The sequence below is a fragment of the Amyelois transitella genome, chromosome W (genome assembly GCF_032362555.1).
Source record: "Amyelois transitella isolate CPQ chromosome W, ilAmyTran1.1, whole genome shotgun sequence".
In the NCBI taxonomy this organism is placed as follows: domain Eukaryota; kingdom Metazoa; phylum Arthropoda; class Insecta; order Lepidoptera; family Pyralidae; genus Amyelois; species Amyelois transitella.
Window position 1 is genome coordinate 2,466,718 of NC_083536.1, and position 24,721 is coordinate 2,491,438.

At 37.2% G+C, this 24,721-nt stretch overlaps 3 protein-coding genes and 1 pseudogene across 3 annotated transcripts; all 4 read left to right on the forward strand.

Annotated features, from left to right (window-relative positions):
* Nucleotides 1-11,152: 11,152 nt before the first annotated feature.
* On the forward strand, nucleotides 11,153-12,319 carry LOC132904055 (uncharacterized; the record flags this gene model as incomplete). Its single annotated transcript, XM_060953985.1, has 1 exon — nucleotides 11,153-12,319. A coding segment is annotated over exon 1 (1,167 nt), but the record flags the coding sequence as incomplete, so codon positions are not given.
* A 46-nt stretch (nucleotides 12,320-12,365) lies between these two features.
* Nucleotides 12,366-14,471, forward strand: LOC132904056 (uncharacterized; annotated as a pseudogene).
* Nucleotides 14,472-14,516: 45 nt separating this feature from the next.
* LOC132904057 (uncharacterized) lies at nucleotides 14,517-15,176 on the forward strand. Its single transcript, XM_060953986.1, has one exon. The coding sequence runs from the start codon at nucleotides 14,517-14,519 to the stop codon at nucleotides 15,174-15,176; it is 660 nt and encodes a 219-aa protein (XP_060809969.1).
* Nucleotides 15,177-15,719: 543 nt separating this feature from the next.
* LOC106137419 (tigger transposable element-derived protein 1-like) lies at nucleotides 15,720-19,025 on the forward strand. Its single transcript, XM_013338238.2, has 2 exons — nucleotides 15,720-15,981; nucleotides 16,453-19,025. The coding sequence occupies exon 2, from the start codon at nucleotides 16,459-16,461 to the stop codon at nucleotides 17,686-17,688; it is 1,230 nt and encodes a 409-aa protein (XP_013193692.2). The 5' UTR covers nucleotides 15,720-15,981; nucleotides 16,453-16,458; the 3' UTR covers nucleotides 17,689-19,025.
* The last annotated feature ends 5,696 nt before the right edge of the window (nucleotides 19,026-24,721 follow it).

A 24,721-nucleotide genomic window follows, 5' to 3' on the forward strand; every position in this document is an offset into this window, starting at 1 on the left:
TGCATGTGCTGATGGTCTGCATTTCTGCTGTCTCTTCGTTTGCTGTTAAATGTAGGTACGCTTGGTTGATGACCAATGTGCCAAAATATTTTCCACCGCTTAACTTGGAGAATATTTCTTCAATTCTAGGAATCGGATAATTGTCATCTTCTATATTTTTATTTAAAGTTGCTCTGTAGTCTGCACAAAAACGTACTTTCCCACTTTGTTTTATTACAGGTACGACAGGTGTCCCCCACTGTAAATATGTCACTTTTTCCAAGATGCCTTCTTTTTCTAGTCAGTCAATCTCAGATTCTACTTTATTCTTTAATGCAAATGGTACTGGACGTGGTTTTAAAAATATTGGTAATGATCCCACTTTTAATTTATATGATGCTTGAAAGTTATTAGTTTTTCCGATTTCCTCTGTAAATAATTCTTTGTATTCTTGTAACAAATGTTGTAGTGTTTTTTGAAATTCTTTTTCTGTAATATCTTTCTCTTCTTTTCGTATTGAATTTATATTAAATTGTAAGTTAAGTTTCCTGAGCCACTCTCTTCCGACTACAGGATCTACATTTCTTTGTATTACAAAAATTCTTGCTGGAATAATTTTCTTATTATGTGTAATTTGTATTATTGAGGTTCCAATTGGTATTATTATCTCTCCAGTATATGTGCGTAATTTTATTGCAGTACTAGTTAATTTCAAATTTGGAAAATGTTTGTAAAAATATTCAGCTGAACATGTGGTGACAGCAGCACCTGTATCCATTTCCAGGTTATGTATTTTTCCATTTAACTGTAGTGAAATGTAGAATTTATCATTTTGTACTTGGATATTTTGAAGTGTATGTAGTTTGTATAATTCATATATCTCTTCTTCCGGATCACTGTCCCTGTCTATTTCAATTTGTTTCTGATCTTTGAAATAGACTGACTGTATATGTCCTTTGACTTTACAATTTTTGCAGAATATTTTGTCTTTCAGTGTACAATTCCTTGCTGTATGGTTTGTTTTGCCGCAGCGGAAACATTTAATATTATGTTTATCTTCTTTATTTTCAGTCTTATTGTATGTATTTCCCTTGTATTTATTTTCAGTCTTATTGAATGTATTTCCCTTGTATTTATTTTCCTTCTTTTTGTATAATGAAACTTTATTTATATTTTCTTGTATTTCGGTTCCCATCTCCTTCGACTCAGTTTTTGATGTTTCTATAGCCATAGCAATTTTTATAATGTCCTCAAATTTTGTTTCAGGTGATTCTTGAGCCTTTGTAGCCTTTCCTTTATTTCAAAACTGCGTAGCCCTCTAATGCTGCACTCTCAAGTGAGTTTCAAATGTTGTTTTTCTACAATGATTGCAGATGAAATTGCATTTCCCACCTATTTCTTTTAATCCAGCGACATAATTTGCAATACTCTCATATTCTTGCTGGGTACGAAGGCAAAACTTATGTTGTTGGGCAACTTCACCAGGTTCTGGGGTAATATGGTTACTTAGAATTTTCACCAAGTCATTGCATGTTTTTGATTCCGGTGTACTCGGAGCTGTAATGTTTTTCAATAGCTGATAGTGTTTGGGACCGATACAATTCAGGAATATTTGTAATTTTGTATTCTCGTTGGTTACGCCCCTCAATGTAATGTAATTTTGTAATCGTTGTAAATAACTTGTAAATGATTCGTTGATTTCATCATATGGCTGTAATGATATGCCAGTAATGGGTTTTGTATCTTTATCCATTAATGCTTGTTGTAATTGTGTTTGTTGTTCCTGCATACCTCTCATAGTTTCCACCATCTGGGCCAAAACTTGTGCGATTTGCGTAGCCTCCATTTTTATTGATTTTCACTTTGAGGTTGCTGTCACGGCGTGCTCGCGTAACCGGCCATTGTACATTTTATCTTTTTCTCTTCGTATCGCGTGTTTACTTACGATCCTCGTCGCCACTATTGTGTATTGGAAGGGTGTACTCAATGAGGAACACTAATTTTATGCACTCTTTGTATTTATTGTTGTTGCGTAAACTAATGCTTGTTGATATAAATTAACACCCAAAATAGAAACAATGCCGACTAAAAGGAAGGGGTAGGTACTTACAGGTTATTTTTTGTGAATTTGGCTTGCTGTTAATCTTCTGTCCCCGGGGCACTGTTCCTTGTCTTAGAGGTGAATGAATTGAATAATTATCACACAGCAATAATCACTTTTGGGTATTTTTGAGTATTTTTAATTTTGTTATGCGCGCGAGCTTGCGTGACTTCGATCTTTCTTCGACTACTTGTTGGCGTGACCGCCCGGGAGGGGGTTGCAATCATGACGTGTAGATGTCACAGGAAGATACTAGATGGCGTTGTAGGTAAGGAAAAGGATTTTAGTCGGTTACCTAACATTTCCCCCCACCGAAATCAACATTGATTTCAAAATGGATAAACACAGAATAAATAATGTTTTGAGTACAATACGAGAACTTACGAGATCAGTGTACCTGTTCGAGATAAAATAGGTATTATCTAGATATAGAATATTTTAAGTGGACTGTATAAATGTGGATATAAATATAAATATACTATATATAACTATAAATATTATTTAACTTTATTACTTAACTATATATATATGTATGTTATATTGAATGAATTTGAAAATGATAATGTATCTATTCATCCTGCTCTTTTGGGAGAGGACTCAATTTAGTGACAGGGCGCTGCAGTCGCGAATTTTGCGTTCGAACGGTAACAACGCGAACCCTTCCATCAAGTCCGGGATGAATTTTTTCGACACGTCCTAGGCTCCATTGTTGGCATGGAATGTTGTCGTTATGGATCAAAACTAAGTCATCTACGGATAAGTTAGGTGTGTCAACTAGCCATTTTTGTCTTTGCTGCAATGTATGTAGGTATTCACCTTTCCACCGACGCCAAAAGTGCAGCGTGGCCTGCTGAATACATTGCCATCGCGTTAAGCGATTAAGAGACGTATTCGAGGAGTCGTAAGTAGGAGTCGACACTAATTGACGACCAACTAAAAAATGTCCTGGGGTTAAGACGTCGAATTCGTTGGGATCGTTTGACAAACTGCACAGAGGCCGCGAGTTTAAAATCGCTTCTATATTAGAAAATAAAGTGCACAGTTCTTCGAACGACAAAGCACGTGTACCAAGTACGCGTTTTAAATGATATTTAGCCGATTTAATTCCGGCTTCAAACATTCCGCCAAAATGACTTCCTGCCGGAGGATTATATTTCCACGTTACCTTCCTGACTGTAAACTTATCAGTTAGTTGATGTTGATTTTTATTGTAGAAGTCAAATAATTCATTGAAATGCTTGCCGGCAGCCACAAAATTTTTACCGTTATCGGAATAGACCGTATGCGGAAGGCCACGTCGACCCGTAAATCGGTCGAATGCAGCCAAGAAGCATTCAGTAGTTAACGCAGAGACTACTTCGAGATGTACTGCTCGCGTTGAGTAACAAACAAAACGACATAAATACGCCTTTGATATTTTTGCGTTACGTCGACATACATACATACATACATATGATCACGTCTATATCCCTTGCGGGGTAGACAGAGCCAACAGTCTTGAAAAGACTGAATGGCCACGTTCAGCTATTTGGCTTAATGATAGAACCGAGATTCAAATAGTGACAGGTTGCTAGCCCATCGCCTAAAAGAGGAATCCTAAGTTTATAAGCCTATCCCTTAGTCGCCTTTTACGACATCCATGGGAAAGAGATGGAGTGGTCCTATTCTTTTTTGTAATAGTGCCGGGAACCACACGGCACCGTTACGTCGAGTTGACTCTTTAATGTAAAATGGACCTCCCATATCGACACCGACTGTGTGAAATGGGTATACATCTTGTAAACGGCATTTAGGTAAAGAACCCATCTTAGGTTGATTAATAGAGGGCCTATTTTTAAAGCATCTAATACATCTTGACAGACGAGACCGTATTATACACCTGGCAGCTACAATACAATATCTTTGAGCTAGTATATTTTGAAGTGACCTAGGCCCAGTATGTAAATAGACAGTATATAAATAGACATTCGCACTTTACTAATATCAAAATATTAGTAAAGTGCGAATTTTTAGGCAAAATCAATGGGTGACGTTGAGTAAATGGCAAGTCTGCTTGTGAAAGTCTACCCCCCACCATGAGGAGACCACGGCTATCTATGAACGGGTCGAGTTTACGTAGACTTTGAGAGCATTGATTGCCTTTCTTTAAAGATTCAATGTCATGTTGAAAATGATTAAGTTGAACTATTTGAATAACTTTATCATGAGATTGATTTAATTCAGCGGTAAGCAAGGCACCTTTTGTTCTATTAAGGGAAGAAACTCTAGAATTATTTATGAATCTCAATACACGCAATAATCGATTAAAATTTGAAAATTTAAGAATTATTGAGTAAAAATCCGTTTTTACGTTGGAACTTTCACTCAGCAATGTATAATTATGTTTGACAGGTTTGAGTTCTAATGGTTCACCTCTAAACTCATCAATTGTCCGCACCGGCCATGTTTGTCGTGGTTCATACAACCAGTGTGGGCCACGGAGCCACTGATCCGCGATCTCAAGTAATTGCGCCGGGGTGGCACCGCGAGAGCACACATCGGCGGGATTATCAGTACCATTGACGTGATACCACTGCAGCTCATATGGATTTTCATTAATTTTAGTAACCCTGTTAGCAATAAAGGTTTTTAACTTGAATGCAGGCGTATTTATCCACGTCAGTGCCACCGAACTGTCGGTGAACGCTAACACCTCATCGATCTGCACGTATTTAGACAACATAGCCACCACATAGCATAGAACCTTTGACAATAAATGAGCAGCTATCAATTCAAGACGAGGGATTGATACTGTTTTTAAGGGCGAGACCTTAGATTTAGATAACAGTAAACTCACGTTCACATTCCCATGTGCATCCTGACTGCGAATATACACGGTGGCTGCGAATCCAGCCACTGAAGCATCACAAAAACCTACTACTTGAGCTACCGTATGGTGTTTGATAAAAAGATGTCGATTATGTCTCAATTTCGATAACAACGGTATTTGAGATGAAAAGGTTAACCATTCATCAAGTAAAGTCTTAGGGAGAGAATCATCCCATCCTAGTTGCGCGCACCATAGTTTTTGCATAAAATGCTTAGCAAGGAATGTGCATGGCGCAGCGAATCCCAAGGGATCAAATAGCTTAGCTATTTCAGAAAGCACCGAACGTTTCGTGACATTCGTTGTCATCTGTGTAGTACGGAAAGAAAATGCGTCTTCTTCCGGTAACCAATGTAAACCAAGGATTTTAATCGACAAGGTTTTACCATCATCAAATTGAACCGGGGGCTCGAGTTGATCGTTAGGCAGTTTATTGAGTACCTGAACGCTATTACTCGACCATTTACGCAATTCAAATCCGCCCAATTTGAGTAATTCAACAAGCTCTTGCTGAAGTTTCAATGCTTCTGCTACATTATCTACTGACCAAAGGAAATCGTCGACATAAAACCCTTCGGGCAGCGTCGGGAAAGCGACTGCCTTCGTCCGCAGCTAACTGTTGCAACGTACGGATCGCCAAAAACGGCCTACTCACTACCCCGTACGTCACTGTGCACAGTTCGTACACCTTTATAGGTTCGCTGGGCGAATCACGCCACAGTATATGCTGAAATTTACGTTGAGATGTATCAATTAATATACAACGGTACATCTTTGAAATGTCACCGCACAATGAAATTTCACGTAATCGAAAACGAATTAATAATTCCACAAGGTCAGCTTGCAGTTTTGGACCTGTGTATAAAACAGAATTTAAAGATTTATCGTTTGTAGTTGGACAGGAGGCGTCAAAAACTACACGAAGTTTTGTACTACTACTGTCAGGCTTGTGAACACAGTGGTGAGGGATTACGTACCCTGACTCCACTTGTGAGACGTCACCGACACAAACCATGTGACCGAGTGAAACGTACTCATCCATGAACTTTTTATACTCTCCTCGCAAAAGAGGCAAACGCGATAATTTTCGTTCTAAATTTTGATATCTTTTCAATGCAATTTGTTTCGAATCACCTAAATCAGCGTTTGGTTTAAACGGGTAACTCACCACGTATCGACCGGTACTATCCCGTTTATGTTCCTTAACAAACATATGTTCGGATATGACGTCTTCCGGGTTTTTAGGTAAGTCACAAGCTAAAGTTTCAGTCTCCCAAAAAGATTGAATTAAGTCATGAACCTCTGCTGAACTAGTAAACATGCAAGTCGACACATTTTGAGTATTATTATTTAATGTCATCTGACCGGTAATCACGTAACCAAACACACTACTTAACGCCAAAGGTAATCCCTGTCGTGACGGATGATATTTACCACCGTCATAAATTAATGGAAACACGTCACTGCCGAGCAGCATATCGATGCGGCTCGGGTAATAAAAGGTAGGGTCAGCTAACACCAAATGTTTATATTCGAATTTTAATTCTTCCGACAAATCGACCGATGGCATATCACCAGAAATTTTTGGAATTACTACCGTTTTAATATTGAAAATGGGGTTGTTGGATATGGTTGGTTTGATTTGACATAAAACCACACCTTGATCACGAACAGCTGTTCCTCCTAAACCCAACAACTGAGTGTTGCACTTTTGACGCGAAAGTCCTAAACGTTGTGCACAATCATTTGTCATAAAACTGGTTTGAGAACCACTGTCGATCACTACACGTACGGGCTGATATTTGCCTAAAACATCAGATACATGAACAACCGCAGTACCTAAAATTACAGTGGACCCAGTAGAACACGTCAACGAAACTTGAGTCCCATGATTATTGTTAACATTATCATAACAAGAACGATCACTATCCGTACTCACTAAATTCATTTTAGAATCAACATGTAACGTGTGATGATGTTTACTTTTGCATACCGTACACGTTATCTTTGACGGACACTCGCTAAGCGCGTGACCTTGACGGAGACAGTTCTCGCACAAGCGGAGTTCCTTTATTTTGTTTACTCGTTGCACCGGTGTCAACGCAATGTATTCGTAACATTTATAAATTGAATGAAAAGGTTTATTGCAATACAAACAGCCTTTGTTTGTAGGCTCAGCCTTAACAGTGGCCGCATTACTAGCCAAACACGTTTTTGTATTGATATTTTTCGTGTTAGGTTTACCACTAGATTTATTTGAAAACGAAGTCACAGACAACTTACTAACACCGGGCTTAAAGGTACTTGTACTTGTTGACATTTCTAACATACGGGTTTGATTGTTGACAAAATCGATTAATATTCTAATAATAGGTATTTCTATTCTCTATTTTATTTGTGCCGTGTGGTTCCCGGCACAAATAAAATAGAGAATAGGACCACTCCATCTCGTTCCAATGGATGTCGTAAAAGGCGACTAAGGGATAGGCTTATTGGGATTCTTCTTTTAGGCGATGGGCTAGCAACCTGTCACTATTTAAATCTCAACTCCATCATAAAGCCAAACAGCTGAACGTTAGGGTGTCCCGAAAAATTTTTTTTTTTATTTCTTTAATGCAAGACATCTTAAAAGCTGCGTAATTAATCGTAGATTACTACAAAAATATAAAAAAATATATAATAGGATATCTTGAGGGTTCTACCGATCGTCAAAGTTTTCAGAAATTGGCATTTTTATGGCAATCTTGCATTCTTGGTAATGAGCATAAAAATTAATAAATATATAAGTTTTGATGTTTTGTTGTATGTGATACACACACTACATTGATTTACAAGCCAAAACGTGTTACCAGCGGCTTCGAATTTGTCAAGTTTCAACCTGCAATTGCATTCAAGTTTCAACTTGTTTCCAGCATTTTCATGACTCAACTAGCTAGTGTTTCCTACAAGACTAAGCGTTTTTTATTGCTTTTGAAGTAGTAATAAGTTATTGCTATAGTCCTATTTTAAAAATGAGTTCGAGGCATAGTGATACTAGTTGTGATTTATTGAGACCATACCAAGAAATGTATGACCAACAGCTACCAACTATAAAAGACCTGATTAAATATATTGTATTTGTCAGATATGACTTAAAAGTCAAGATCAATGGAAAAGATTCATCCAATTCAAATATATTTTCGATTATATCCGAAAAAATGATTAGCATCTGGACTAAAGCTTCGATTCCATCAGTAACTAAGGAGCGAATTACTCAATTGCTGAAGTCGTATTACGAGAAGTACCTCAATTTAAAAAGATACCCCAAAAGCAAGCAAAATTACAGTTTGGAAAACAAAGTAAAGTTATTTTAAGAATTATCTGAGAAGCTTTTGACGTTGCTGCTTGTAAATGCAGTTCATTTGTATCTTGTTCGTGTCCAAAAAATAAGAAAGTTTCCATTAATGAGCGAGCTTTTTTGTTGGACCAAAGAAATGACAGAAAAATGGCTATAAGTGGTTTGATAGAAAGGAAAAAGCTAGAATAATGAAACGACAGCAGAGACAAGTCGACGAGTCTACAAGGGCGGCTATAAAGTCTTCTTTCATTCGAGAATGTGATATAGAATCACTACAGCTACAAATTTAGACAAAGATTTGATGCCTCCATTTTCTTCAGAAACGTTAATATATTCATCTCCGACGAACGTTTATTCGACAGAGACACCATCTCCCTCAAAAGCAAACCGGAATACATTGCAATTACCAACAGTTGCTTAGATCTGTGATAGATAAGGTTTGTCTACGCGATCTGCTGCTGCTGTAGTTTCTGCAGTTTTAGCTGACGTCAGCTTGGTTTCTGCCGAAGATAAAGAATACTCTGGTTGTCGATAAAAACAAAATTCACAGAGCTGTATCTAAATCTCGTACAGACGTTTAAAAAAATGTTAAGGGTATTGATATAAGACCAGTTACAGAGGCCTCTCAAAGTGTAATGGACGATTCTTCTAGAAATGGATTTATACGAAACAGGTTACAATCTCGAGCAGAAATGCTAAATTTTACATACAAGAATAAATTTAATTTTTAACTTTCTGTTTTAATTTACAGCTTCAATTTTGTTTCAGTTGTTTTCTTGTACCTTAAATTACTGATTTTAATAAAAAAAATAACTTTGTAACTTGATTTTTATTTCATTTCAGGTGTATAAGATCATATGGTAAAATATAAAATTTTGTAAACTTTCAAGTGTGGTAGAACCCTAAAGACGACACGCAATTCAACTATTTTTACTATATTTGTATAGTCTATACAATTACGCAAATTTTGACACCTCTTGCATTAGAGTAGCTTAAAAAAAAATTTTTTTCATACATCGACGGGACACCCTACTGAACGTGGCCTATCAGACTTTTCAAGACTGTTGGCTCTGTCTACCCCGCAAGGGATATATATAGACGTGATTATATGTATGTATGTATGTAATAGGTATTTCCTTACAATCAATTTTTTGTTCGAATTCACGTCTAGAAACCGGGTCTAAATTACGAAGTCCGATATAACATAGAATAAATCCCGCTAAATCATTTATTTTCAACAATTCAAGGGCCTGAACACACTCCTGAAATGTTTCTAAAAATGAATTTAATCCGTTTACAGACTCATTAGGCAACGGCTTAAACGCAAACAACTTATCCAAATAACGCGTGGCTATAGCACGTTTGTTTTCGTACCTGTCACATAGACTTGTCCACACGATGGTATAATTATCATTCGATACAGGCAAACTTTTAACGATTTGAAGCGCAGGTCCGCTGACTATTGACAATAGATAATAGAATTTTTCGATATCGCCTATCGCAGTATTTGTATGGATCAAACTCGAAAATGTATCACGAAATGTAACCCAATTCTCTAATTTTCCATCAAAATGCACTAACTCGATTTTAGGTAAACGAGGCTGGGCGCCGCGTTCCGATCCGTTTTTTATTTCACTATGTTTCGACGATTTTGAGCACGATTCATCAAACTTTTGAAGTATTCGTTTTATCTCGAAATAAAGATCATCGAAAGCATGTACTTCTTGATCAGAAATAATATAATTCGGGTCACGTTTCAATTGCAATGCGGTAATTTCATCGACAATTTTTTCAAATATCCCACGCGTGGACTCGAGGTCAGGGACCCGCACGGACAATTTGCTAAGTTCGAAACTATTGTTCTCTACACTTTTAGCTACATCATAATATTGTTGAACACGCCTAAAATATCGTTCTTTTCGACAAATAAGTGTATTAATTTTTATTTCAAGTTCCGACAACGGAGCCATTTTGAATTACGAACGAAAATGGTAGGTAGGTATAACGCGTGCCGCAACACAAAAATACACTAAATTGAGTCGTAAAGATATTAAATATGATAGAAATAGATAAGTATAGATGTATTACTACGTATATAACTATAATATTGCAACAAATAGAACTATTGAATGAATATTTGTGCAAAATATGAGTTGAATAAAACGTAAGTAGGTACCTACAAGGCGTAGGCTAACAAGTGAAATAATGTGTATTTATCTATTTTGATACCCTGTTGAAACGCCAATTACATATCCGGCTCGAAGAACCAAATTATGTTGCGTAAACTAATATTTGTTGATATAAATTAACACCCAAAATAGAAACAATGCCGACTAAAAGGAAGGGGTAGGTACTTACAGGTAATTTTTTGTGAATTTGGCTTGCTGTTAATCTTCTGTCCCCGGGGCACTGTTCCTTGTCTTAGAGGTGAATGAATTGAATAATTATCACACAGCAGTAATCACTTTTGGGTATTTTTGAGTATTTTTAATTTTGTTATGCGCGCGAGCTTGCGTGACTTCGATCTTTTTTCGACTACTTGTTGGCGCGACCGCCCGGGAGGCGCTTGCAATCTTGACGTGTAGATGTCACAGGAAGATACTAGATGGCGTTGTAGGTAAGGAAAAGGATTTTAGTCGGTTACCTAACAATGACGTTATTTAAAATACCTCTTCCCTTCTTCATAGATATTCTTAAAATGAAGATATTTATTATGACGCTCACTTTATATTACAATAGTAATGCATTCTTGTCCACCCAACTATTTTCTTTTTCACTTAAACCTAACCACTTTACGAGTCGCACGCGCGCGCGCATCGGTGTGTCGTGTGTTTTATACGGAGCCTCGCAGCTACGTAATTACGAAAAGATGACGGACATTGTGAAGTGCAATGAATGTAATATAGTGATAAACGCAATGTTATCGTATATTCAGAATAAAATATCTGTAATAGACGAAGAATCCTTAGTGAGAATTTGTGTATCGGCATTTACGACCGACGAAATAAAAAAGTCGAAGTCATTGTTATTTAATGCGGTACCGGCAGAGCGAAGACAAATCCAGAGAAAAAGAAAAGGGAAAGAAGGGCGTGACATGGAGGACATCATAATGCTATTTAAATCGACAGACCCTGAAATAATTCCGGTGTTTGTTGCGAAGCAATTAGAAAAACTACCCCCAATCACGTTCGATCATCTTGACTGCACAAAATTACTAAAAGATTTGACAAGAATGTCGGCGGAGATTGAAAATATTAAAACTACTTATGCTACGGTAAACCAAGTAGAGGAACTAAAGCGTGATTTAAATCAGAGGTTTTTGACGTCTATACCTGCAACTCCCTGTTTCAGTAATATAAATGTGAAACGTGGCGCGTGGGGCAGAAATAGTGGCCCTATGGGCATATCACAATTTCAAAACTCAACGCTAAATGAGTCACGAAATTTAATGACATCTGTATGCGAATCGAACAAAAATGAACTGCAATATCGAAGCATCAAAGCTTGTAGTATTGAGAGCGCGGGTAAACAGTCGCCGCCGCCGCCGCAGTCTACTTTGACTGTGAGTTGCGATGAGGTACCGAACAGCGGGGCCGGTTTAGTGACTCACGCGTCGATAGAAACTCAACAAGAGAATTATTTGTGCCCTGAACAGCTGACCGACGTCAATACGGTACCGTGCGATAATGAGTATGTGGGTCCTTGGCAAATGAAAACTAGAGGCAAAAATAAATTACGTTTCTCAGGAATGACGGGTCAAGCATGTGAGGATGACAAATTTAAGGCAGCTGTAAGGTTTACACCTATTTTCATCAGCAATATACACAATGACACAAACAAGACAGACATCGTTGAGTATATTTTGAAAAAAACCCAGGAGAGGGTGGAGTTAGAGAAGATATCTATAAAAAAACATAATAACCACTTAGCATACAAGTTTGTTGTGCCGGAGAATAAGTTGTCTTTATTCTTAGATGATAAAATATGGCCCCGTGGTATTATTTTTAGGCGTTTTGTAAATTACAAACATCGCCACATTAGATATAACTCTAATACGAATGTCGGTCCTATAAATGTAAATAATGGATAAAAGTCCCTATACACTAACAACATTCAACTGTAAAAATGTTAAAAGATCGATTGAGGGCATTAGGGATTTATGTCGTGACTCGGATATAGTGGCCCTCCAGGAGACGTGGTTATGGCCAAATGAGATCTCTTATCTAAGCAGTATCAGTCCTGACTTCGGGTACACAGGGACGTCGGCGATGGACGCGTCAGCGGGGATGCTGCGAGGACGGCCCTATGGCGGGGTGGCCCTGCTGCGGAGGAGCAGTGTCTTCAATCATGTGTCAGTGATACCGTGTGATAACCCGCGAGTGTGCGCTATCAAAATAATAACGAGTGATCGGCCTATAGTTGTTGTGTGCGTGTACATGCCTACAGACAAGAAGGTAAACTTGCCCGAGTTCACGGATTGTTTGGGGACGGTGAGTGCCATTGTTGACGAGTATGGTGTGGACTCTGTGTATATCTTAGGGGACTTTAATGCGCATCCGAATGAGGTATTTTATTACGAACTCTTAAATTTTTGTTCCGAACAGGACTGGTCTTGTGTGGATATTGTTAAGTTAGGTCTGACTTCTGATACCTATACATTTGTTAGTGATATCAACGGATCTAGACGGTGGCTCGATCATTGCTTAGTTACGGAATCTACCCGCAACTCCGTAACAAATGTGTATGTTAAATATGATGTGTTGTGGTCAGATCATTATCCTCTTATGCTAGAATGTAATCTTAGCGTAATTAGCAAAAAACTGAACACACTGAAATGTATACCTGAGAATAATAAGGTATTATGGGGTCATAGAACGGATGAAGAAAAATTATTATACCAAAGCGAATGTAACAAAAGACTGAAAGTAGTTGACTTTCCTAATATATTTAGACATTGCGCGGGTTGTTACTGTAATAGTCCGGACCATCAACAGACTATTGATAAACTGTATCATGACATTGTAATTTCTCTTAGGGAGGCATCAGTTGTAAGTCGAAAGTGTCAGCGTAAAAAGAATGGACAGCAAACTGTAATAGGGTGGAACAAACATGTAAAGCCGGCTCACTCGGAGGCCAGGCTGCGGTTTCAACTTTGGTTACTACATGGGAAACCCGAATCAGGTAAAATCTATGATGATATGTGTGCGAGTCGAAAAGTTTTTAAATCACGTCTTAAATGGTGTCAGAACCATCAAGATTTAATTAAGATGGAAAAACTTGCCACGAGTCATAATAAAAAGGACTTCGGTTCGTTTTGGAAGGAAACCAAGAGGCTGACGCCGCAGCCTGGGCTTCCAGTTAGTGTAGGAGGGGCTAGCGACACGAAAGAGATTGCAGATCTTTTTCGGGAAAAATTCTATGTGTCATCCTCACTAGGTCGTTCACGGAATGAGTGCGGTACTGTGTCCATAGGTGACAGGGTTGAGACTCAAGTTAGCGCTAAAGATGTACGAATTGTGTTACAGTCAATGTCAAGAGGAAAGTCGCCAGGTCACGATGGACTCAGTATTGAGCATTTTCAATACGCTGGTAGCCATATATGTAGACTGCTGTCGATGCTGTTTTCTCTATGTATTAGTCATTCATATTTGCCTCACGACCTCATGCGAACTATTGTTATACCTGTTGTGAAAAACAAATCTGGTGACTTGGCAGATGAGGCGAACTATAGACCTATATCCTTGGCCACTATCGCTGCTAAGGTATTGGACGGCCTGCTTAATGCTCAACTTAACAAATACCTTAAATTGCATGACAACCAGTTTGGGTTTCGGCCCAACCTGTCTACTGATAATGCAATACTGAGTGTTAAGCATACCGTCGCGTACTACCTGCGCCGGAAAACATCAGTATACGGTTGTTTCCTTGATTTATCCAGGGCGTTTGATTTGGTGTCCTACGATCTCTTGTGGCAGAAACTCGAAAGGACAAAAGTCCCTAGTGTACTTATAAGCCTATTTAAATTTTGGTACGGGAATCAAATCAATTATGTCAAATGGAGGGGGTCGTTTTCCGAGCCTTATAAGATGGAGTGTGGTGTGAGGCAAGGTGGGCTGAGCTCTCCGTCCCTGTTTAATCTATATGTCAACGCGCTGATCGAGGCGCTCAGTAGCGAGCATGTCGGTTGACACGTGGACGACGTCTGTGTCAATAACATCAGCTACGCAGACGACATGGTGCTGCTGAGTGCTTCGGTGTGCGGGCTCAGGAAGCTCCTTAGGATATGTGAGGCTTACGCAGCAAGTCACGGCCTTAAATACAATGTTCGGAAAAGTGAAGTCATGATCTTTGGGGCCAAGGGTAGTGATGTATCTGTGCCTCCCATTTACTTGGAAGGTGCACCTCTAAATAGAGTGTCACAATTTAAATACCTTGGTCACATATTGACACCTGACCTTAAGGATGATGTTGATGTGGATAGGGAGCGAAGAGCGTTGTCGGTCAGAGCAAACATGATCGCCCGCAGGTTTGCCCGATGCTCGGGTGATGTTAAGAAAACTCTGTTCAGAGCATTCTGTACATCATTTTATACGAGCTCACTGTGGGCGAATTATACAAAAAAATCGTACAACGCTTTTCGAATCCAATTTAATAACGCATTCAGGGTGTTGATGAGGCTGCCTCGATTTTGCAGCGCATCAGGCATGTTCGCGGCGGCGCGAGTCGACTGTTTTTTCGCGAATATGCGAAAGCGGTGCGCCAGCTTGGTGCGGCGCATCCGAGGCAGCACCAATGGCATCCTGGCCATGATAGCGGGCCGGCCGGACTGTGACTACATCAACCACTGCTGTGGTCTGCTTGTAGTCACGGACAATTTGTTCAAGCCCAATTAATTAGTTACGTGTAATTGTATGTACTAACATTAGATTCTTAAGCTTCACTGTTTACTAACAAATTGTATGTGCCAATATGCCGCATGAAATAAAGATTTATTATTATTATTATTATTATTTACATAAAGTTTATTACCTTTTCGTTTAATAACTTTTTCAATAAGATAAAGTTCTGGAAATTTCGTTTTTTGTAATTCATATTCATAAAAAGCTCCCAAAATTTTCTGTTTATGTTTGTCTTCTAATAGGTATGTTGGTGGATTCGTATCATTTACCTTGACAATAACGAATATTTCTGTCGACCAGTTGGGAGTGTATCCTTTATAGAAATCACCTTTAAATTTACTTATCCGAACACTATCACCAACCTGGAACTTAGGTTTGCGATATAAAACTCGTTTTTGTGCACGCAATATGTTACATCTAACATCTATCTGGTTTACTTTATTTACGTCGACAGGTTTAAATTTAGTAGTACGGTGAGTAGTATTGTTATATTTTTCTACAACGGAATTTAAATTTGGTCCTAACCATTTATAGGGTACGGCCACCAGTAGTCAGCCCCGCACCAGTGGTCAGCCTTTTCCGGCTAATATCCTATAAGAATAGCGTTCTATTGCAAATAATCCAATCAGGTCACTTTTGAAAAAGGCTTTGGCTTCTTATTGGTCAGTTCGGAAGATCAGAATGACGCCACGCGGTTGCAAGAAATAGTATTCGGGTTCCATTTCAACGTTGTCACTTGGCGAGTGAAGAGGCGGCGTGCGCGCTAAAATTTTCTTAGTGGGAGGTGTCCGTGAAGAAGGTGAGTTATTGTGATTTCTTATTAACTTTTATATCATGTCTTATTAAAATATACTCGATGTACATTTTTCACGTCAAAATCAAATAAGTAATATAACAGTTTCTTTATAGTTATTTAAATAATGAGGTGGCTGACTACTGGGTATGCGTTTCTTTTACCTTATCCAGTATTCAGCCACCCCCGGCTGAGTACTGGAATTTACGCATATTTTTAAATTAAAGTCTTATTGGTATCATTTTAAAATCTGAAATTCACATTTTTATTTAGTATTAACATGCCATACAACATTTCATCAAAAATCCAGTAGTCGGCCGCCTAACTAGTTTTGTTTAAACCACGGCCGAGTACTGGGAATGGTGAATCCAGTGTTCAGCCATCCGTAACTCACGCTGCTTAATTTATTGGTTTATTTAATAAGCCCTTAAATACTAAGTATTTCATTAATTTGTTGGTATTGTTTATTTTTTACAGTTCCATATGTCTCTTTCGAGACCCATATTACAATACCCCGAAGAGAAACTTACTCAAGCTTTAGAAGCTATTAGAAATGGCATGTCTATTAGAGAAGCTAGTAGAAACTATGGGGTTCCTCGAGGCACAATTCAAGATAGACTTCATCTACGAGTTCCTGAAGGGCCTAGAAAAATGGGTCCAGACTCCGTCCTTAACAAATTAGAAGAAGCAGAAATTGCAACGTGGTTGAAAGAGATTGCAACTTGTGGTTTCGGAATGAAACCTGACAACCTACTTAATACTGTCCAGGATATGATGATAGAAGACGGCAGGCCTAACCCGTTTGTAAATGGAAGACCAGGCAAGAAGTGGATGAATTCTTTTTTCAGACGTAACAATATGTTTTCAATGAGAACACCTGAAGCTATTTCAAAGGGAAGGGCAGTAATAACTGAAGAGAGTATAAGAAAGTGGTTTGAGAAACTCACAGATTATCTAAGGGAAAATCAAGCACTCGACGTGTTAGAGGACTCAAAAAGAATTTTAAACGGTGACGAAACAAGCTTCATACTATGCCCAAAAACTGGAAAAGTGATAGCGCCCAGAGGATATAAAAATGTATACCAAATAGTAAAGGGCAAAGAAAAGGAAGCAGTCACGGTTTTAGCTTTTTTTTCCGCTATGGGCGATATTTTACCTCCCTGTGTAGTTTTTCCGTACATCAGACCCCCCAAAGATGTTATAAATAGTATGCCTGATGGTTGGTTTCTCGGCAAATCTGACACTGGTTGGATGAAGGCAGACATTTTCTTCGATTATATTTCTAAATGTCTATCCAAGTGGATAGATGAAAACAAAATGAAAAAACCAGTGCTGGTTTTTGTCGACGGTCACAAAACTCACATGACAATGAAGCTGAGTAAATACTGTCATGTAAATAACATCATTTTGTACGCACTACCACCTAATACAACACATATGATGCAACCAGCAGATGTTAGCGTTTTTAAACCACTGAAATCTGAATGGGCAAAAACGGTTCATGAGTGGTGTTCACAGCCACAAAACGCTAACACTGTGTTGACAAAATCTTCATTCTGTCCATTATTGGAAAAAGTATTAAGCAAAGAATCTCTGAATCATGCCATCAAAAATGGATTCCGTAAGTGTGGCCTTTTTCCATTCAATCCAAATGCAGTCGACTACTCAAAATGCGTGCAAAATATTTTAGAGAAAATTCATGCACCTGCCTGAAAGACAACTTCACCAAGGCAGTTCAAAAAAAGAGATTTCGACATAGCATCAAAAATTATAAAGCATTTGGGAAATGATTTGACTGCAAGAGGAGTTGATGTGAATATTGTACTCGAAATCGTTGAAAATGCGAAACAGGTTGAAGCATTAAATAATTCAGTAAGTAGTAATACTACAGAGAGAACAGTTGGAGATAATGAACAAAGCGTAATATTTGAGGAAAGAACAGAACCTGGATTGACAGTAACGAATGCCAGACCTATTATCAATGAAACTGAAATAAATGGAGCCAAAGAAGAATTACACGTTATAAACACTGAAGAAGAAAATAAAAACAAAAAAAAGACTGAAATAAAAAGTGATATAACTAGGATATATAATAAAGAAGTAGATAAACGTAGAATAAGTACATCACCGTCCGAAGTACTCGATACTAATAGTTTAAATAATATGACACTTGGCGATCTTACTTTTATCAACAATAATTTACTGGACGATGCTATTCATGTAAGCACATTTGAGGTCAAAGATAATACAATATTAGTACCCATTGGAGACAACTCTCCGATGTCAAGAAGTGAACCGACGTATTACCAAAAACCTAAGACTGATTCTGTGATACTCATTCGATCACCGAAAGTATCACCTTTTGTTCGAAAGCATCTTATTATTCCATCACCTATAAAGAAAACCGCATCTCCTAGAGTAATGAACAGAATTGGAGCAATATCGTCTGAAGAATGGAGGCAATTTGAAATTATGAAAGAGGATGAGAAACAAAAAAAGAAACATGCCATTGAAGAAAGAAAGTTTCAGAGAAAGAAAAATAAAGAAGAAAAGCAAAAGCAGAAAAATGAAACCAAGAAAAATAAAGCTGTGAATTCTATCAAACGTAAAGTAAAAGGACTTAATACAAAAAAGAAAATTGATGACTCTGATCCAGAATTCATAATGAAAAGTATTAAAAAAAGAAAATTAAATGATATTAAAGAAAGAAAAGGAGAAGAAGCAGAGTAGACTAACTGTGATCCAGAGAAAGCTAAACCAAATAAGATTAAAATCCTCAGTGATATAGACATAACACCTGGAACTTCTGTGAAAGAAACTAATAAAGAAAATATAGTTCTGAAAAAAATGGTTAATCGTAGAGAAACCTTTAGAAATGAAGAAGAACTTCAGAATTTTTTAAATAGTGATTTTAATGATGAATAAGTTGATAATGTTTCTTGTGATATTAGAGTACCTACTAAGGTCTTATTATTTAATTAATTTGATTAAGTTCCTACATAATTAAGCTTAAAACAATCGATCTCAGGAGAGGCTGAGTACTGGTAGATACATGGCCGAGTGCTGGCTTGTGCCGGCTGAGTACTGGGGAAAAGTGCCTTATTTTGATAAATATTTTATTTTCCATACTTATTAAGCAAAATTAAGTTATTTGTTAATTGCTTATCAAAGTTTAATAAATGATTAAGTATATAAGTACAAAAGGTTTTTTATTACTATTTTCAATAATTTTCTATACATATTTAAATTTACACTTTTCGCTAAAAGGCTGACTACTGGTACCCGTACCCTAACAACCATACAAACTAAAAATTTTGTAAAGATTATATTTTATTGTACGAATAACTCTTTCCACAATAGAAGCTTTTTTAGTGGAGTAAGTGGAATAATGATTAATGTCATATTTCTTACACAATTTATTAAAAGCATCATTATAAAATTCTTTGCCTAAATCAGTTTGTAAATTTATAGGTTTTCGTTTTGAACGAGATAAAATTTCAAACATTGCTTTTGTCACACATTTTTTGTTTTTTGATTTTATAGGATATGTCCACACATATTTTGTAAAAGTATCTATTACAACTAAAACATATTTATATCCTTTGTTAAAATAAGAATATTTCTGAAAATCCATAAGATCAGCTTGCCATAAGTCGTCTATTCCTTTTATAATTGTAAATCGACGAGGAAAATTTATTCTTGCTGCTTTATAAATTTCATCCACTATGTTTTTTTTGCTCATTGTGTTGGTTCAATTTAAGTTCAATCAAATTATCTATTTCTTGTTTTGTATAAAACGATTTTGACAAATGGTCTGATGTAGCTTTTTCCAATTTTTTTAAATATACTTGTATATTATCATTTACCACTCTTATTTCTTTTCTTAACTCTTGTAGTATATTATCGACGTATGCTTTGTTCACTGCTTCATCGGCTTCGTTTGGAGATGAAAGACCTTTTAATTTAGATGTTTTCAAATCATAGTATCCAGCATCATTTTTCACCAATGTATCGTTTAAAGTGTCGATAAATTCCAATAATCGCAAACGTTTATGGACGTGATGACCGAACTTATCTACATTCATTGCTGTCTAGATGATTAGAGATCTCGAATAATACTGCTCATTTTCTGTGGCGATAGCTGTTTATGTTCTATATTTATAATTCCAGCTTCTCGTAATTCTTCTATGACTGCAATAATTTCATTATCTACACCACTATTGCCAGCCGCTCGTTTTTCGTTTTTCACAATTTTAATCGTTCTACCAGTTCGTTGGGATCATCCTAATAAACATAATCAGTATATTTTTTTACTTTTTTCAGAAGTGGCGTACCTTTTCCTTGAGGGAGACTTTCTACACTTGAAGTCATATTTTTTGAAAATTTAAATAAAGGCTTAATGACATTAATGTATTTAAAACCTTTGTTACTGTTTATAGGTTTAGATGACTCATAATTACGTCGATGTGCATTAGTATCAATTAGTAACAATTTATAATTTTGCAAGTCCTCCTCTCTGACTTTTTCTAGATCAGGTTTCCTTTTAAATAGTAACTCTCTTAAACCATCTGTCTTCTTTAAAATTCGAGTTCCTATTTTCAGAATGTTATCATTATCGAAAACACGAATATTGCCAAGCATTAGTTTTCCCCGCTCATGCCTAACTCCAAAAGGTATAGCATCCATTACTTCTGATGATGTAGACCACGACAAAGTTTGACGATTATCTGGAGAAGACGCAATAGATTTGAACGAACCTTCACTGACATGATGATCTTCAGAAGGTGTGGAAACTAAAGTTTTGTTGTAATTATTAGGAAAGTCGCTTTCAGAAACAGTGTCATTCGATTCTTCATTGGATAAATAAGACGATGTTCTTTCATTTTTACATTTTTTCCCAACAGAGGTGATGTAATTATTTTCATTCTCAACCCACTTTTCATTATTTTTATTGGCTATCAAATTAAGCGGATCAACAATAGGTTTGAAAATTTTCTCCAGTGCCATATTATTTACGTTTTTTGTATCGTTAATCATCCCCACTTTTCTTTTAACAGCTGCTGCTGACTTAACTATTTGTTTTTTAAATGTTTTTTCCATTTTACTGCTTGATATTGTGTTCAGTCGCAGATCACACTTTAAAGTGACCCTACATTATCACTACATTGTATTAAGTATGTTAATCTAAAACTATAAAAGTGTCAAATGCTGACCTATAACATCCTTTGTTTTTATCACAATCCTTATTAATAACAAGATAACTAAAAGGCTTTTTCCAAACTTTTGAACACATTTCACGAAATTGATTCCGTGACATATCAGACCCAACATGCTCATCATAAACATGTTTCAAATTAATGTCATCTTGTTTAAATAATACAATCAAATTGGAGTTGTCTCTCACTAGTTGTTTAGGTATTTTTGTATATGTTTGATTAATATAAAAACAATCAATTTTCTTATGTCGACCCATAGCAAAATAATCTCTAATGCTGTTCTGATTTTCGCAAGCTACATCATCAAATATTATAATTGAATCAGGTAGCGCTTCGTGAGGACTAAAAATTTCACAATTGTGATTGTATTTATGAAAGGTTGTACCAGAAACCATGTTCATAACTTTCTCTAAAAATAAGTATTTTGAATAAACATATAAATAACAAAATCGTGGACCATCTGTATGTAACAATAAACTTATTACTAAGTTGGTTTTTCCACAATTTGATGGACCACAAACGATACAACATATTGTGTTCGGCAGAAGGTTTCCGTGTCGTTTTGGTTCTTGTGATGAAGTAGGACAAATACAATCTAATTTTAGTGAGTCTTTTTGTTTCACAAATTTCATTTCAAATTATTAGCATGTGCTTAAACTCGTCTGCAGTACTCAACGAATTTGAGCGAAATGAATTTAGGTTTAACGAATAAACACGTTTTATAATTTAACATGTAAAATCTTGTTGGTAGAACAGAATCAGGAAAGCACAACAAAATAATGTTTGATGGTTAGAATGAATCATGTGTTCAGTGTGTGATCTTTCCACGAGCTCGCGGGTGATTCTTATCAATTTTATAATGGAGTCAGGTGAGTGCATTCGACTAATGTTTTGTGGTTAGAATGAATCGAATTTTGTTTATTGGGAATTCTGGGACACTTTTGTGTTACATCTACTAGTTAGTTAGTGCTTTTTGAAATCTTGTGGATCATTATTTAGGAAATTCAATATTGTTCATTTCTCCTTTAAATAAGATGGAGAAAACGGATCAAATAAGACCGAATAGAGCATTGTCACAATGTGCAAGTTGCGACGAAGTCGGAATCGGGAGCCACTTCAGTTGCGATCGAAATGAAGAAACATGATCGTATTTACGAAGCCCAAATATGAATCGAATGGATAGATTTTGAAGACGCTCTAATTTGTTTAATTGTTCTTCAGTGACATCCAGATAACAAGTATCAGCATAATCAAGAAGAGGGAGCAGAAGGGATTGTGACAGCGCAATTTCGGTGTCATAAGGCAGAAAATTACGGAGCCTTCTGAGTGAGCTGAAAGCAACAAAAACCTTCCTGCTCACATCATTAATATGAGGCGTCCAAGACAAGGTTTCGTCAAATATCAGACCCAAATTTTTCACCTTGTCACTGAAAGGAATAACCACATTGTTGAATATAAGGGACGGTACAGAATTCCAGTCTATACGGGAAACAAAATAAGGGCTGCCTATTATAATTGCCTGCGTTTTGGAAGGAATAACTTTTATGCCAAAAGATCTGCTCCAGTCTGATATGCTCATCAAATCGTTGTTAATAGTCACAATTGCAGAGCGCAAACCATCAGCGGAGGAATGACAATAAATTTGAAGATCATCCGCATAAAGCTGGTAGGAAGACCGAAGGTTATCAGAGATACGGTAAATAAAAAGCGCGAACAATAAAGGAGAGGGAACACCGCCTTGAGGTACCCCAGCCGAGATGTGACACCACGACGATAGGTTATCGTCAATACGGATACACTGCTGACGGCCACTGAGGTACGAAGTGAACCACGTAATAACCGAAGGAGATATGTTCAGAGTGCGCATCAAGCTCAAAAGAACGTCATGGTCGACCGTGTTGAAGGTATCGTAAAATCAAGTAATGTGAGAATTGTCAACTGTGAATTATCCATAGCAAGACGGATGTCTTCACTGATAGTGATAAGGGCCGACGTAGTACTGTGTCCTGCACGGAATCCTGACTGATACGTATTAAGAATATGATTCAGCCGAAGGAACCCGTTTAACTGTAACTGAACCAAGCGTTCAAGAATTTTAGAAAAAAATGGGAGGATGGAAATAGGACGGTAATCAGAAAAGGAAGTAGGGTTTGATTTTTTGGGTAAAGGTGTAACGAAAGCATTTTTCCAAATAGAGGGAAAGCAGCCGGTAGAAAGGGAGTTGTTGAAAATTTGAGTCATGGTAGGAATAATAATGTCTAAAATTGGCAGAATCATTTTCCGGCTGACGTCATCAGTTCCTATAGCGTTCGATGTTACAGCAAGAATGCACCTCCGAACATCACACTCGGTAATTAGGCTAAACGAAAAAGAAGAGAAGTCGGGAGGAGAAAGAGAGTTAAGGTGGTTTAATATGGAATTTTTATCATTGCCACCGAAGTCACTAGAAGAAGAGAAATGTCTGTTAAGACCATTAATATCCAGAGATTTGGAAACAGTATGATTTTTCTTTCCAACTCCCAATGACTTTAAAAATTTCCAGACCTTGCCTGGATCACCATTTTCAACAGATTTGTGAATACATATGACGGCGTTGGGCCTCCCTACACATCTTGTTGCAAGCATTGCGGGCTTCAATATACTTGTCACGATATTTCACTGGGTCAATCTTAAACTTAGTTTTAGCAAAGTGTTTTTTGGTAATACATGCTTTAATATCATCGGTCAGCCATGGAGCGGGCAAATGTTTTAACCTAACAGGACGAATAGGAGCGTGTTTGTCATAAATCTCGGTAAGTAGGGCATTAAATGTTTTAATCTGGTCGTCAACAGAGTGAGAATCAAACACAGATTCCCAATTAGTTTCAAAGGCATCCCGTCGCAGTAGGTCAAAATTAATGCCACCAAAATCACGCAGCAAAAGTATTTTGGATTTGGGTTTAGGAGGTTTAATTCTGAAAGAAAGGTATAAGAGGTCATGGTAAGAGAATATGTCAGCATTACACTGACCATGTTTGACTACCAGTTCTGGGGAGGAAACAAAAATTAGATCTAGAAGAGAAGGAACGCAACCAGGAAAGTGGTGCGTGGTGAATGATGGGAGAATGGATAAATTGCAAGAATCAGCAATTGAAGTTAATGCATTTGCACGACTATCACTTTTAATCAAACAAGTGTTGAAATCGCCCATAATAATAGTATGCTTATAGGAAGGCATAAGATCTTCTGACAGAAGTTCAAATGTGGAAAAGTAATTAATATTAGAAGAAGAGCTATAAAAGACACCGAGAAGGACAGGAGTATGTGAAAGGGTGATTTCAACAAACAAAGATTCAGCTTCCCGAGAAGAGTCAGCTATTTGAGAGAAGTGAAGAACATTAGAAGGGATGTATGATCTTAAGTAAATGGCGACGCCGCCGCCACCCTTATCAGGGCGGTCATTGCGTATGAGTTGAAACCCCGGCAAAGAATAAGAAGTGGAAGGATGACAGGAATTGAACCAGGATTCAGAGACTAAAATTGCATGTATA